This window comes from Temnothorax curvispinosus, unplaced genomic scaffold, assembly GCF_003070985.1.
Source record: "Temnothorax curvispinosus isolate PA1 unplaced genomic scaffold, ASM307098v1 QBEX01010053.1, whole genome shotgun sequence".
Taxonomy (NCBI): domain Eukaryota; kingdom Metazoa; phylum Arthropoda; class Insecta; order Hymenoptera; family Formicidae; genus Temnothorax; species Temnothorax curvispinosus.
The window spans coordinates 1573954-1590008 of record NW_020219833.1 but is presented as its reverse complement, the minus strand read 5'-3'; the positions used below and the strand labels follow the sequence as shown (position 1 = coordinate 1590008).

General features: G+C 43.3%; 1 protein-coding gene across 3 annotated transcripts in view; it reads left to right on the top strand.

Annotated features, from left to right (window-relative positions):
• LOC112459675 (neurobeachin-like) overlaps positions 1-16055 on the top strand; it is a 139624-nt gene that overhangs the window by 1147 nt on the left and 122422 nt on the right. The window contains exon 2 of one of the 3 annotated variants that reach the window (XM_025023909.1): positions 8241-9014. The exons of the other annotated variants lie outside the window; for them this stretch is intronic. Coding sequence (XP_024879677.1) covers positions 8241-8300 — 60 coding nt within the window. The 3' untranslated portion in view covers positions 8301-9014. Of the gene's footprint in view, positions 1-8240; positions 9015-16055 lie in introns of those variants that run through there. 3 annotated transcript variants of the gene reach the window in all.

Sequence of the window (16055 nt, the reverse complement as noted above, 5' to 3'; positions counted from 1 at the left end):
AGTTGAATTGAACTATATATGAATGACTTCATTCAAGCAAGTTTTCTTTCGTTTATCGCAATATAATCTCAAGATTTCCACGTTGAGGCTAACAGATCTTTTCAGAATCAAGCATATTCTTTGTTTCTGTGCATCCAGAAGAGCTATAGAGAAGGCCCTTTAATTTCCATACACAAAGCCGCGCATTTTCAATTCAAACTTTATAAGGAGCAGTGCAGTCGCTTTGCACGTACGCAAAAGCTGCGCACTCAAAGGTTAAGCCAAAGACCGAAACGCTCTCCGTTCTACCGTATTATTCCGCCTCGGCGGAAGGCCGTGGCTCGCACGGATCGCGTTCGCGTATTTAGCCGCGAAATGTGCCGTGCGATAATCAGCGCGCGATAACATCGATCGCCGTAATGGACAAACAGGCGCCGGAATCCCGACGGCCACGCCGCGCCGCTACGCTGCCTGCCGGGCCGGGGCGACAGGCGTGCGAAGGTGCGTGCGCGCGGGCGGGACCGTCTCGTAATTACGCATAAGCATAATCGGCGTTTGCAAATGAGCGCGGATGAGCCGCGGTCGCGCGAGTCGCGACACGTCGCGCCGCGCCGCCTACGATCCTCTCGGAGCGGACGACGATGACGCGCGTCAAGGAGAAAGGCTGGAAACGCGGGTTTCTTCCCGGGGAAGGGAAAACCGCGACTTTTGTTGCGAAACGCGCGGCTTTAACTCGCCTCGTGTTTATTTCAACAGGCTGCGATCGCGCTCTTATCAGCGCCGATCGTCCCTCGCGTCGAAATTCGGCTGACGACACGCCGATTATTTAAGTATCTCCGTCGAGGACCGCGCCGCGCGGTTTTTCACGCCCGAATTTACCTTCTCGTCGAACGACGATGCACGGGGCTTATCGCGCGGGATATATCTCGATGACGGGCTTCTGGATAGATCGGAGCACGCACGATAACGCGAAACACTTTCGCGGAGAACACTCGTCCACAAATATCTCACACACGTGGTGCTGATTAGCGATCGGCCGCGTCGGGACGGCGCGGCGGCGACGTTTAAAGTCACTAACGCTATCGCCGGCAACCGCCGCCGCTATCGTCGCTCGTACACACGTTTCTTCGAACTTATAGGCTCTCTCTCTCATATATAACTTTTATACTTATATTTAACCCCGTTCGATGGTAGCAACTTGAGCGCGTGGAAGGACGTGGATCGTTCGCGTGAAATGGAACACCTTCCTCTTTGAAGGAGCACTCGCGCATAAAGGCGGGCGTAGGAAAAAAAAGAAGTCCGCTGCAGGTTTTTACCGAGTTTCGAAAAAGTTGCGCCTTTTGAAGGCTTAATCTTGGAACGTTGCGGAGGTAATTTATCTTTTTTTTTTTAATTATATCCTTAATAAATCCTCGATCTTTCCGTACCGCGACGACGTCGGGGAACGTTTGCCGCGCTACACAGGCCACTTCGCTCGCCTCAAGCATAAATATTATTGTCGTCGATACCTGGTTAACCGAGGCGAGTATTCATTTCGTAGGCATTCAAATGTGGCAGTTGCGAATGGGACATAATAATGTACAAGGAGATAATAACACGCGCGGGCTCGGTATACAGGACGGTAAATTTATTATATTACAGCCCGCGTGTATACGCCCGCTACCAATATTTCTGAATTATGCGCGTTACGCGCCTCTCGAAATGTGTATATAGCGTTTCCAGTTTGTATTCTCGCAAAACATTTGTGTTTGCGACATCGCATCGGTTGAATATTTCGCCGTATTATCGATTTCGAGTACATTCAGCAATTCTCTCTCTCTCTCTCTCTCTGTCTCTCTCAATATTTTTGCGCATAAGCAAAACTTGATTCGACGCGATAGCACATTCGTCACGAGTTAAGGGCGATCATATTGTCATCCCAGTTATTAACGGTCACCGTAAAGATCGTCGTGACCGTCTCGAAGGCTAATATCGAACACGAAGTTTCGAATTCGTTCGACCCTGAATTAGTTAGCGCCGTCCGCAGTCGAGTACGATATACTCCTGTTGCATAACCTGCGGCATTTAATCCTACGGCCCCGAGGCTGCCCCGTACGGTCGAGCAAAATGCAATTTGCGAACATATATTAGGATATTACGCGCGAAACGTCCGATTGAAAAACCGTAAAAACCGTTCGCTCGATCCGTGATTATTTTATTAGAGTTTGCGTAAAAGCGAAACTCCTTCGCGATTGCTCTTTTCCTGTTAATTTGGCACAATTTTGCAAAATTCCACCTCGATTGCGCGAGAGTTTCGGGTTACGGTTAATTTTAACAATCGGAGCATTCCGAATAATGTTTGCGTTGCATGTATTATTATAGAACCTCGTTACATGAATTTGATATTTAGGGCTGGTTATATTATAATATCGTGGAAATTAAATGTCAGCATTCAAAGTTCAATGTTTCAAAATGTATTAAATTACTTCGAGTGCCGCGCGAGTTAGTTCTTAGACTCCATTTTTTAAAAGCTTTGTAATAAGATTCGAAACTTGAATATTGTCATGTTTCCATTTTTCTATTAAATTCGTAGCTCGCAGCTATGTAATATGTAATAAGAAACATATCAATGGCCTTCGGAACAAAATACACATGAAAATGTTATCGCGAGATTAGACGGGTAAAATTTAGACTGGGTATTTTAGATAACCGCTTTATCACTGAACCAGGTAATGTTTTACCATTTCCTATTATACATATATCTGTAAGATGCACGTACGCGTTCAGTTTATATGGAACTAACCCTATTCACTCCAACTTGCCCTTTCGTGTCCCACGAGTTTCTAACACTCGTAAAAAGGCGGAGTTTCTAACACTTTTAAAAAAATATTTAAGTAAATGATTTCCAAATGTTATTTACATTGATTTTTAGTCGAAGGTACAAAGATATTATAATAATTTTTGGGGAATTTTTCAAAGCTATTAACATTTTGAAAGACACGTCTGACTTGAAAGTGCATGGTTGGAGGATTAAAGGGGCGGAAAAAACGTTGGATGTAACAGGGCTAAATGGAAAAAGGATAACTGAGATAATGATAATTACATGCATATCAGTGCGCTAGAAAAGGTCGCAGCAAAACGATTTTTTTAAAACAAAAATTTGTATCTCTTTCAAAGATTCCGCCTGATTTTTTTTCCTGTACGCGCACTATTATCTTCTCCGAAGAATTCTGAATTAGTAAGGCATCCCTAAATGTGCCACTTTGTGTCAATGATTGACGATAGCTTCCATTATATCGGAAATCGATGCAATGCGTTTACGTAAGCACATATTTGGTTTGATATGATGGATGTCAGCGAGTAATTAGATGGAAATTCGCGACTGGCAATTCATCGTTCGCCGGCATTATTCGTAATCGCCCCGCGTCATTGTTATTCGCATTCACCTTTACGAGCCCCGTAGTCGTCACTTTCGACGAAATATTTTATTTATGCTTATGACATAGTTTTACCGCGTGCGCGCCACTTTGACCATCGCGCAGTCGGCGTTAATCGATTTGCCGGTGCATATATCGCCTACATGCGAACTTGCTTTCACAACCTCGGCAGGATTTGTCTCGGCAGGCTCTATTTATTTCCCCTCGGTTTAGTTTCAGCAAAACGTTATATTTATGTTATCTATTTTTATATTATATTATAAAACACATGACAATTCGTTTTATTACTGCAAATAGCGAAGATTTTATTTCATGTGAAAAAAGTAGCATGGAAAAATGTATTTTAGAACGTAAACTATACTTTAGCGACTATAGCAGCATTTTTATTATTCGTCCATATTTTATAAGCTTGGTTATTTGATAAAGAGATAGCAGGATAAAGCTTTTCGCAATATTTCAGTCATCTATGATACTTTAATCGTAAAATCAATCGTAAAATAATATTTTTCCTTACTTTTCGGCGTTAAATTGAACGAGAGGAAGAGAGAGAAAGAAAAACAATTTCATATAAACGATACGTCTTCACCTGTGATATTTTCTGACTTTTGCTGCTGTTTTAATGACATTTTGGTATTAAAGAGAAAAAAAGGAGAAGAGAGAAAAAGAGACGAGACGAGAAGAGAAAGAAAGAGAGAGGAGGCAAGGGAGAGAAAGAATTTTGTGACGAACAATTATTCTCATTTGTAATACGTGGCTGCGCATTCTGACACAATTTTTATGTCATAATTATATTTTCGTCTCCCGTCTCCTCTGTCGATTCTTTTAATTAATCGCGAGGAGTGTGCAGCGACGACGATAACAAACCACGTAGGTCGGTTTGTTTGTTCATCGCCCGTTTCTCGAATCACTTAACATCGAGGCGATGTATCATATCCGCGACCGGCGCCGATATTAATCGTTTTACATTCGCGTCCCTGCCGTAATCTTCCGCGATAATGGATTGCGCAGGTTGTCGTGGCCGAAGCAGTCCCCCCTCTCCCCCCAGTGGGTCGAATAAGCGATATCCGCGATTTCACGTACCGCCGATAGTCCGTCGCTAATTGATCGGACAAAAGCGTGATTTTGCAATTTCCATATAAATGGAAATGTAGATTCCGACATATTGCAAGAGCGAGGATTCACTATCGTCATGCCTATCGCCGGGTTTCTCTATTCGTGCGCCGCGATCTATATGTTTATCGATCACGGATTCCGTTCATGCGTGCGACGTGCATCGACGTGCATATGCGTTTACGTCCGCGTTACCGGCCGACGGCGAATTGTCCAATGGGCGTGAATGATCGAAATGTAAATAGCGCTAAATTTTCAAAATCTCGTTTCGCACGGAAATGAAAAAGCGAGCGGATACATCGGGTGGATATAGGAAAAAAAGCAGCGCTACTTTATTCATAATAAATAGTCGATGGAATAATTTTATGGTTAACGTAAAATATTAGAACGGTGAAATTAGTACAAATTGATATGATCTTATCTCTTAACGTGATGATTAACGTACAACGTACGTGTAAAGGTGCTTTGATAACATAATTCCCACATTTACTTTAACATTTTACTTTAACGTCCTTTCCCTTTGCCGTGCACCGCGTAATTACATTTGCTTGTAGAATTCCATTTAAAAAAATATAATACGGAATATACATGCAATATATACATTATGAAATAGATAGCCACAATTGAATGTACCATATTTATATAATAACAACACAATATAATAACATAATGTTTTAAATAATGTTAAAAATAAATATCGCGATATATTGAATTCTCAACAAAAACACCGAGAAAAAAATACTTGACAATTTATTTGTGAAATATAAGATTTATTTCTGTGAAATATTATATTCTATAAATTTTTAAGTATTTTTTTCTCAGTGTACTTGAAATTTTGAAGTTCACGATTGTGCACGAAGGTGAAACCTGATTATTAATACACATTTATACTAGGAACTTTATCAATAGATTGACGGTTTTATCGAAGCTTTGATCGCGAAAGCTCGACGAATGTGCGCAATATCTGTTAATTCGGTACCTATTTTCCTCTCTTGCAACAAACGCAATAGAAAAGCGTTAATTGACGTACCGACGGCGAATAACGTCAATCCAAACACAATCGTCAAATGCACGCCGCGCATAATACCGTTTTGTAATGGCTGTCTGACCACTGCATGTATCATTAAGCTCTATATACGAATCGATTCGGTTCGCGCAATTTGACCGGCACACTCGCGTTAATCGCGATTTTGCGGCGGCGCGAAATACTTTGCATATGGAACATTAACGAGATGAGCCTTTACTTATGAGTTAAACTGGCAGAATGATTATTAATCGATTCGATGACGGGGCCGGTACTTATTTGTCTTTCTCGTATAGCGCGTGGGAACGACAAGCGCAATCGACAGACGTTGACGCAGGCTGAAATCTCGATGAGAGGAGGAACGTGGGTTATAGACGTCGTATAGTCACACCGATTGTATGATACGTCACGAAATAATGCGTTTTTTTCTGGGGGAAAATGCATTTTTGGCATTTAAGGATAAGCATGCCGATCTATACTTATAAGGTCATACGTTCGATTATACTGTTTTAAAAATTGGCGAATCTATCGCGAGTCTGAAATAAACCTTATTTCTTTCATCGTTTTTTACTTTTCCGTCGCTCTGCGAGCGATCGAAGAATTGGAGCAGATATCGTGTGAAGCGACATATTTACCCCATTTGTAGGCAGGATACACGGTTTGCTTCCTTTCTATACGAGTAGGCGCGACCTTGCGTGCCGCGCGGCCGTTGATTGTATCACCGTTCGGATCCGTCCTCGCGATAGCTTCGGTTATCGAAATATTAAAAACGCGCGCGCACGGTGCTCTTCGGCGGAATGTTTGGAGAACTTGCTACGCGTGCTGTCAGTATCAGCGTACGAGCAAACAATGAAGAGCGGAGGCGCCTAACGAGTCTGTAAATTAAATTTTCCTCCTCGTTCTCTCGTTTCGCGAGAATACTACGCGCATACGTCCGCTGACGTAAAAGTGCAGAAAATTTGTCCACGTAACGCGATATCGCTACGGTCGATTTGAAAAGGTCATGCGTACACATACGATATTAAATTATTGGCGTCGGCACAGAAAAGAAAACGTTTCTCGTTTCCATTATTCGCTGAAAGAAACGCTCCCATCGTCGTTCAGGCATGCAGGCAGCTGATAAGCGCGGCTCTAACGTAGAAATTAGAGCGTTTAAACACGAGGTGGCTAACACATTAAACACATAGAGCCGGCTAATTAGACATAGTTGAGAGAAAAGCGAAATGCGCAGTGCGCGCGTGAAATGGCATGACTGGTATCGAGAACGACGATGACATAACTGGCGTCTTAACTTGGTAAATTAATTGTGGTTGCGGTAACAGGTTGCATGGCGGACGCCGTGGCCGTACTCACGCGCGCATATATGTCTATACAAGCATTAAGCCATTATCAAATCATAAGCGTCGCGCAAGCATAGTTTGGCAATAGCCTTGTTTGCCGAGCGACAATACCGCCGAGATGTCAGCGCTTTGCGCGCACCGGCTCTTGTATAATATGTAAAGTTAATGCTAACGCTGTCGCCTCGGTTTTCTGCATAATGGCGTCGGACAATGCAATGGCGCGACAAAATAGGCTAAGCTAATGGGATGAGCCGCGTATGAATAATGATGCAAAGTTAAAAATTATTGTTCTTCCACCGTCGTTTGCCAAGCGGCGCCGCTTTTCGCGACGCTATTTCTTCTATTTCTCCTTCGCGGAGGACGCCTCTATGTGAGTGCGCACTTTCGGCCGCCGCTGTATAACTAAAAATTTAATTCGCAAACGAGGCGGACCTTTCCCATCCTGATGAGGAGCGATAAGGAATTATTGAACGTGTTTTTTTGCCGGAACGGGGCGCGCGGGAGCCGTTCGCGAAAGGACTGCAACACAATGTGATTAATGAAAGGGATTATTCCATCCATTAATTTTCATCCCGCACGTGTATTTGTAGAAGCGCCCTCGGTTCAACGGTTACGTTCGTCGTTATTCGCGTAACGCGAATCATTAATTACGATTTAACGATAACTGGCCATATTTCATATATATATATACGCGACGAAGTATCGATAACCGGCCGCTCTTATATCGGTGCATATCTCCCTGGAGACGCAGGCGGGCGGTCGCGTTGAGTGATAAGCGAAATTGTTATCGATACGGACGGATTTAATCGCGATAATCTCGCGGGAGACCGGCGGTGTCGCTTATCTTCGATTTCGTACAACTGCCGAGTTGGCATTTTCGATGCCTGGGACGCATCACTTTTTCTGATCCACTTTACATGCCTGCATGTATTCATGCATGTACTTATTACTTTACATCCGGTGAAACCCGTTATCATTAATCCACGATGGATGACAGTTTATGCAAATTATGATGAAGAAGGAGGAGGAGCCTCTAGTTGTCTACACGAGTAAGTGTGTACATTGTGTTAATAACGCCTGATGTTTTTGCGAAAAACCAATAATCAATTAGTGATCCTTTTAAAGGAAATAATTTCCATTAATTGACGATTGGTTCTTACAAGATCATGAATTCTTAGTGCGCTACAATGTAGCCAATTAGACGTGCTCTTTCCTACTATTAATCATACAAGAATCACGAAATATCGATTCCGATCATCGTCGTACGAGCCCTTGTACGATTAATGATCTAAGTTATACGACGGCGATCGATTAAGCCTCATTGTTTCTGTTTCATCATTTGTAAAACATGTCATTAATGTCACATTACAGGTTTGTATTTTTAAAAAATACATGCGAGAGAACGGATGGCCGCAGGTAGGAGTACCTTGAGGGGAGAGAGGCTCCTTATCCCATAATTTCCGGCAACATTCTCCGACATATATATCGGCATATCCTATCGACTCGCTGCCTGCTTCAAGAAGGCAGAAAAAATCTCCCCCGGCAAAGCGGGAGACGTAAACGCCTCTGCCTCTCATTGTCGGGACCGAAAGGGACGGCGCCCGTAGTTAGTAGCGGAGAAATGAAGCAGGGACTACCTATTGAACGTTCAGCCTCTGCTTTTCAAAGCCGTGGGGGGGGGGGGTGGCTATTGGCATTACGCGAAACGAGATATCCAATAACTTCGTTTTTCACAATTAACGAAGCGCGCGTATCAAAGGATGGCCGGTGATGCGTAAGCTTCACTGATGACGATACTCGCGCGGCCAATGTTCAATAACGTGCCATTACTCGAGAGCTCGATCCTCTGTTGTTTCAGTGCTCGAAACGCGCCGCAGCGCCGCCGCCGTCGCGTACATTTGCGGGGAGAGTCTCAGAATCATACGTGTGCCGCAAAATACGCGCTAACGCACCATTGTTTCATAACGGAATTAAAATTGGCGATAACGTTTTATCGACGCTTTTGGCACGTAGACATACATACGCAACACACGACACATAACGCGATATTCTCTCTTCAAACTTTTCACGATCTATATGTTTTATTGTGTTTTGTATTGTGAAATGTATCTTTTATTTTATGTAATAAATTGTTTGAAAAACGAATACATAACTATATATTATTTATATGTTTTTTCCACTTATGTGAATAGATAACAGTAATCCAAAAACATTTATGAGATTCAGTTGCTTGCTTTTGGCGTCAATGGTTTGAATTTCAAAAAACAATTATGAGACGGAAAAAGAGAATATGAGCTAATTTACCGCGGAAGGCTTGTTCGCAATGTTCGAAGAAACAGCTATTTTCATACTTCATGGCTGTGAGGAAGTATCTGTAAATCCCTCCGCCCTCGAAAATATGTGTATCGAAGTTTAAAGGATTTGGCAGAAGAATTGCGAGCAATGCCAGAGTGCAACGGCAAAGCTGGCGCGGGTCCATCTGCATTTATCGTGCACTTTTCCCCGTTTAAGGCCAACAACTCGGGAGAGTTCGTGCAGGTATATTCGCAACAGTGCATCGGTCGTATATTGTGGTTTAGTTGGAAAACTCGATGGGAAGCCATTTTTCCAAGCACTCCGTTCGAGCTTAATAGACGTTTCGAGCGGGTGGCCCGCCTGTGAAACCTCGAGATCATTGACCCTTCACAGGAATTTCGTATTATCGTTTATTGCGATATAACGGTACGTTTCGCGGGACAAAGATAGCTAAAATATGTTCTATGCTGCGCTATTGGATATCGCGGGGCCGATGCTCTTATTAGAAAAGTTGCGTTCAATGTCGTTGCAACGGTGCCGGTGGAGAGAAGCGTTTGGCACGCTTCCAGGGTGAGCTCTCCACGGGAACTTTCCCCGGCTTGTACGTTTGCATGAAAATTTCAAGAGCTCCTTGCCGAGTCACAACCTTTGAAAAATTGCCCCCTTCTATATCATTCGATTAATCTTGATCGCTCGTTCTACGTTATATACATTGTACTTTTAAGGGGAAGCGCTAATAGGATTATTCACAGGTGGATTGATTAACAGCCGGGAAAAATTACTTCTTCGATATTTGCGAAATCGATATACCTAGGAAAAGAGGCAAAATAAATTCATCTTTCCGCTGTCGCGTTTTCTGAATCGGCCGGGACAGACCGTCGCATCGTGCGAGCTTTTTGCAGGATGTTCTTGCGGCGATTCTGTCGGGCTTTCGTACGGCTCATGTGGTGCAGAAACGGGGGATCAAAGTCGATGGCGCGAAGCCTCGAGTGGTCATTATCTATACCCGAAGAGATGCCATGAAAAGACGCGTGTAGCCGAGCATAAAATAGAGCACGTGACTCGGCAAGCGCTTCTAATGACACTTTAAGGTCAAGCAAAGGATTCTGAAGGTTCACACAAAGTTACTTAACGAGCATTAATTAAGTCGCAATACCTTCTGATTGCGCAAAGACGATGGTATGTTACAATCGTAGAACGATTAATATAAAAATGTCTTTAATTGCAAAGAGCATAAGAAAGAATTATCATCTTTAATCAGTTGGACAATTTATTCGTTACACGATTCGACAATTTAAGTCGTATCGTATATTTTCTTTTATCATAATGTGAAGTTTTTTAATTAAAAATTCGTGTCTGCAATGTGAAGTTGGCGCGACATTCTATGAATAAATTTCAAAAAACTAATTGTCAAGAGTTTTAGTAGCACTTTCCATGGTTCTACAGCTCCTGATAAACATTAAAGAGATTTCCACATTCCTGATTAAAACATTGAAATTGAAAAAATGTGTTAACTGCGCGAATCTATCTTTTAAAGTACCAAAACGTGTTGAAAATTGTCATTTTTTTTTACAAGAGTTCTCGGTAATTCTATTCGAGTTCCACACATGTATTAATTTATAATTTCAGAACGATATTCCACGAATTAACAAGTTTTAAACAATTTTTGATATCCTCGAGTAACACGACATTTAGTGAAAATGTGTCATGCTGATGATTTTCCGAAGTTCTAACGGTTGTTTTCGACAGTTCCTTAAGAGTTTTATACTTTAGAATCATTTTTACAAAGAGTTCCGACCGTTCACTATTTTTTAAACAATTTTTAAGAATTACGTTTAGCACTTAGTGGCGTGCTAATGATTTTCCGCAGTGAATAAAATTCTAAAGCATAGAATGGTTATAAAACTATCAAAAACAACCGTTAAAACTGCGGAAAATTATCAGCTCGATACATTTTCACTAAATGTGCTGGGCGCGGATATAAAAAATTGTTTAAAAATTGCTAATTGGAATATGGAATATTGATCTGAAATTGTATATCTATACGTGTGGAATCAAACTATGGGAAACTCTTGTAAAAAATGACAGTTTTCCACGCGTTTTGGTACTTTGGAGGGAAACTTTTTAGAATTTATCAGGAACTGCTATGGAAAGTGCTATGAGAACTCTTAGTATTATTTTTTTAAATTTGTACAATGTCGAACCAATTTCATATATAGACGCTAAAATATCATGTATAAAAATCACGCGTTAATCTGACAATCTTCTTGATGTTTCTGTGAAAATTTCCGATATCGCAATGTTCGCGATGGTCTTTTCCGTGCGTACAATGGCATGTTAATACTCGGGCCCGATTACGAGCAAAGTGACGAAATAAAAAGTTATTGCATTCCGCGCGATTTACGCACAACTAAAAGGATCGGTACAAGAATGTCGATGGAATTTGTGATATAGGCATCTGCGCTCTTCTTAGACCTCCCTTTATGTCTCAACGTAATTTCTCGTCTGGCTAAATCGAGGGCATTAATAATGCGACGGTATGAAAAGACGCTGTGCGGAAGCTGTATAGGGGCATGGAGTATCGTGTAGGGTTGAATTGCAAGCATCGCTGTAAATGGCGGAAACACCATTTAGTTCTGTTGCACGCTATTTATTGTCGGCAGTACACGCGCTACAAGCCATTGCTAGATTATAGAAAATAATTGCGGACAGGTATAGCAGATATTTCTCTCGGAAATCTGTATCCAGTATCTGTTGCTGTGCGCGAACCCCTACATCCTAGATCCTCTGTGCATCCGTCCTAGAAATATCCGACTTGTATTCGCGTCGCGTTATGAAAGATTAATCAGGGTGTTAATATTTGCATAAAATAATAATTGATAAAATGGGCGCTTCGCGTATCGACATCGCTGACATATCGTATTTCGAATATTAAACCATCATGTCGTAACGCGCGTGGACAATAATTTATTCAGATCACATGCACCGACCTACCACGAGAATTCGACATATCCGGGCGTATTCAATTAATCATTTTATGGAATTTATGTAAAATGACGTTCATGCGAAAATATTTATTTGGCGCATTCGCGCCGCTATGCGCCCTGATGGATTACACGGAACGGCGTTAAAACCTCCGGCCGAGTGAAGATTCCGGGCTCCGATAATTTATAGCTCTTTGTGCAAGTTATCCCAGGAACTACTGTTCGCGGAAATAGCGCCCCCTCTGTGAGTTATGGCGGACACCGTACGTCAATACTTTAAACGACAGATAATTTACTTCTTTCGCGGTTTTGATTACGGGGTGGAAGGAGTCGCGGGAAGGACGCGCGCCCCATTTTTACGCCTTTCCAATTTCCGGACCGACAGATCGTAACTTTCCCGCCACGTACCAGGTACAAAATTGCTGTCCGATGATATGAAACGGTTCGCACGGCACGAGGCGACAATGCGAACGCATTCCATCGTCCGAAATCGTCGAAATTTTAGAGCGATAATATATCAGAGGGCATAAAATGAAATAACGTAAGTAATATCGTCCCATAAATCGAAAGTAGAAGAAGAGACATGTATAGTCAGACATAGGATATTTGCTCTCCCACGTATGAATCACAAGGGTACTATCGGTTGCCCTAGTTTCGCGAGATGTCGATATTACAACAACGTAGCAATAAAGTATAGCCGGACGTTTTAAATCATCTTTCTTCTCTCGGGAAGATATTAGATAAATGTCTCGCAACACTCGCTCGGTCAGATACACCGTTTCGACGTTACCCATTGAGGGACTGTAATCGCTTTCCGAGTGCGGATGCTCGGGCTCTCGACGTCGTCGCGCGGAAACGGTTTGACGATACGCGCGCGGGGTAGGTACTTCCGCCGGGGTACTTCCGCACTCGAATTTACGATGTAAGGAGATTTCGATGTCGCGCGCATAACGCCAGACTGATGTATGCGATGCGCACCGGCTGTCGCTCGGATAATATTTCGTGCGAGGAAGAGACATATACGTACACGAGGGAGAAAAAGCAGCGCGGGCAAATATTCTGGTCGCGGCACGTGCACGTAGAGGCGGCGAGACACGAGATTATTGGCATTGCTGTCGATCGCCTGTACACACACGAGGTGCAAGGTTACGCTCGTCCAAAAAAGCGAGCCGCATGTCAGAGATGTATCTCTCACGTCGGGAAATACGTTTCTCTCTCGCGCGTGATTCGCGAGCTGAAAGTCTCCGTGGGTGCGGAGCGGCGGCGCGGCGGTGGGCCGGGATTTAATTCCAAAGGCCGATGAGGAATGGAGCGCGTTGCGCTCCCATGCAGGGAGGATGGTAAAGTTCCTCTCCCGCTGCTACATTTCGTTACAAAGACCGGAGCCTTTCAAGTCGCATCCCTCTCAAATAAGCCTTTTGCATCTGCACGAGAACCCGGCGCGGAATCGCGAGCACGCGAGTAAGCGTGAGTTAGGCGAGAGCTTGTTCTCGAAGCAATTATTGCTTATCCCGGATGCGCTACTCGCTTTCTTCGCCGTCTGTACACTTCCTAGACAATCGCTTAAGGGCTGCTCATTGGCAGCCCTTTGTCACTTGATTATCTGAGAGATACGTGACTAGATCTTCCGTACTTAATTAATCATACGGTTCCTACTCTTCGGTAGAAAATTTTTCATGAAATTATTTTATTGAAATAATTTATATTCGTTTATTTCTTTGTAAAAATTTCCTTGTAAATGTGTTATAGTGTAATTAAATTGATATATCAATTTAATTATGTGATTGTGTGCCGTTCTAACCTTGGTTAAGACTGTGCTATGTCCGAAAGGAACGGCGCGTTGGTTTGCCAAGGCGAATTGTAATTTGATTGTGTATCGTGCACGTTCGTAATTTCACTTATTTAAATAATTAAAAAAAAAAAGATATTAAAAATTTTTCTCGCAGAAGGAAAGTAGAAGAGTAGAACCTAGAAAATATAATTATTTCATAAAACAATTTCTTAAGGGATTTTCAACGCTGCTCTTCTCGACTATCCCCCGATGATTTACATGGTCTGCACGGTCTTTCATATTTAATTTGATGCTCGTTCGCACATGATAAGGCTCACGCTTAATTAAACATTCTGCAATGCTTCCTCGAAATTTGACCGGCTAATGGCGTACGCTAATTAAATATCCCATGCACGAATAATCGGGCATTAACCGAAACGCGCTTGTACCGGGACGATGTTATATGACTGAAAAGCGAATCTCGCATGTGGAATGTGGCTGCGGATACGGGGTCTAGTCAGACATGAATAGCGGAGGAACCGTACATGCATCGTGTGTACACATTAAACCCTCCAGCGACCGATCGATCGTGAAGGTACACACGGAACGGAACTGACCGTTGATGTCAGCCGAATGACAAGACGAGCGTTTCGCTCGTGCCCGTTGTAAAGGGGCCCGCCGTTCGTGGACGGTCCTTTGAGGCGCGGAAATTCCAATTTCACGCTGCATCGCGAACGTTGTCAAATCGCGACAGTCGCGCGATTCGCGGTGCTCGCGAAATCGGATATCAAAAACCAGGAACGGTGACATTTTGTTTCCTCGATCGCGCGCGCGACGTCGTCGTCGTCGTCCCCGAAGATGCATTCATCGACGCAGAAAATCTCGCCCCGTGTACACACGATCGCGCGACATTCCATCTCGAGAATGTAGCGTGTAAGCTTTTCAAGTGACGTCGCGTCGCCCGTTCGTGCGCGCGACATGCCGCAGTTGTCTATCGGTACAGGCAAAGTTGTGCGCCGCAACGGGAAAAAAGTTTCGACACTCCCTGTATAGAGTCGCGATATAGAGCTGTAGATAAACGCGCGGGACACAAATGCGGCTTTCAGTGTCTCACGTTACCGCGCGGCGGTATATCCATCCTCCAGACGTGTGACCATTACGGGACGAAAAATCATACGCGATCGCCACCGCAATACCGCATTTCTCCCGCGCGCTCGCGGTCGCGGTCCGCGGTCGTTGACTCGGTCGAGAAATGGGAGATGCAGTTTCCCTGAAAGCTGAACTCTCTCACATCGTCTAAATAAATAAGCCGTTTTCCTGCGCAGGTCGACCCGGCTGAAAATTTCACGAAGTGCACGACTTCATCTCGAAAATTTCACCGGGATCGATTCGGCGCAGCCCGACTCTCGGCCGGAATTTGGGACACATACACGTGGGAACCGCAAATTGTCAATCGGGTTCGTGTATCCATCGTGTATTGCCCGCACAAGCCATTACGAAAGTCGACGAAAGATAAACGGGAAAAGAAACGAGATCGATCCATGTTCATTATCCAACGAAAATGTTAGGTATTCTTTATTTGCATCCGATTCTTGTCAGAGGTAATTTTATTTCCGGAGATTCTCGACGCGGTATAATGTTAAAAAAAAATTAAAGCGCGTTAGATAATTCAGTTTTATAAGACGTTTTCTTCAGTAACTCACATGATTTAATTAATGGTCCTGTATTTGAGTTTTGCATTAAGTTCTTTAATTGCTTCATCCACATGTATTTCGAGGTTCATCATTGAAGAAACGCGCCAGAAATGCATTTGCAATTTACGCACACAAGGATATTATTATTATAATGCCAATAGCGGTGGTCGTCACTGACGCGTTCGCTTTTTAGCGCCGTCCAGTAGAGGAGGTAGCGGCCGCCGCACGCGCGGTGTTCTTGCAGGCGCCAGGTGCAGCTTTCGACAAAAAGTGCTCCGTGCATAATGCAAACTTTGACTGCGCCGAGAATTTCATTTGTCTATGCGCATGTGGACGATTTTATCTTTTGCGCTTTATGTAAATACTGAGGCCGTCGCGCTTGAACGTACTTATAATTTATTATCACCGTTTTTCGCATGACATTTGAGAAATAACAATTATA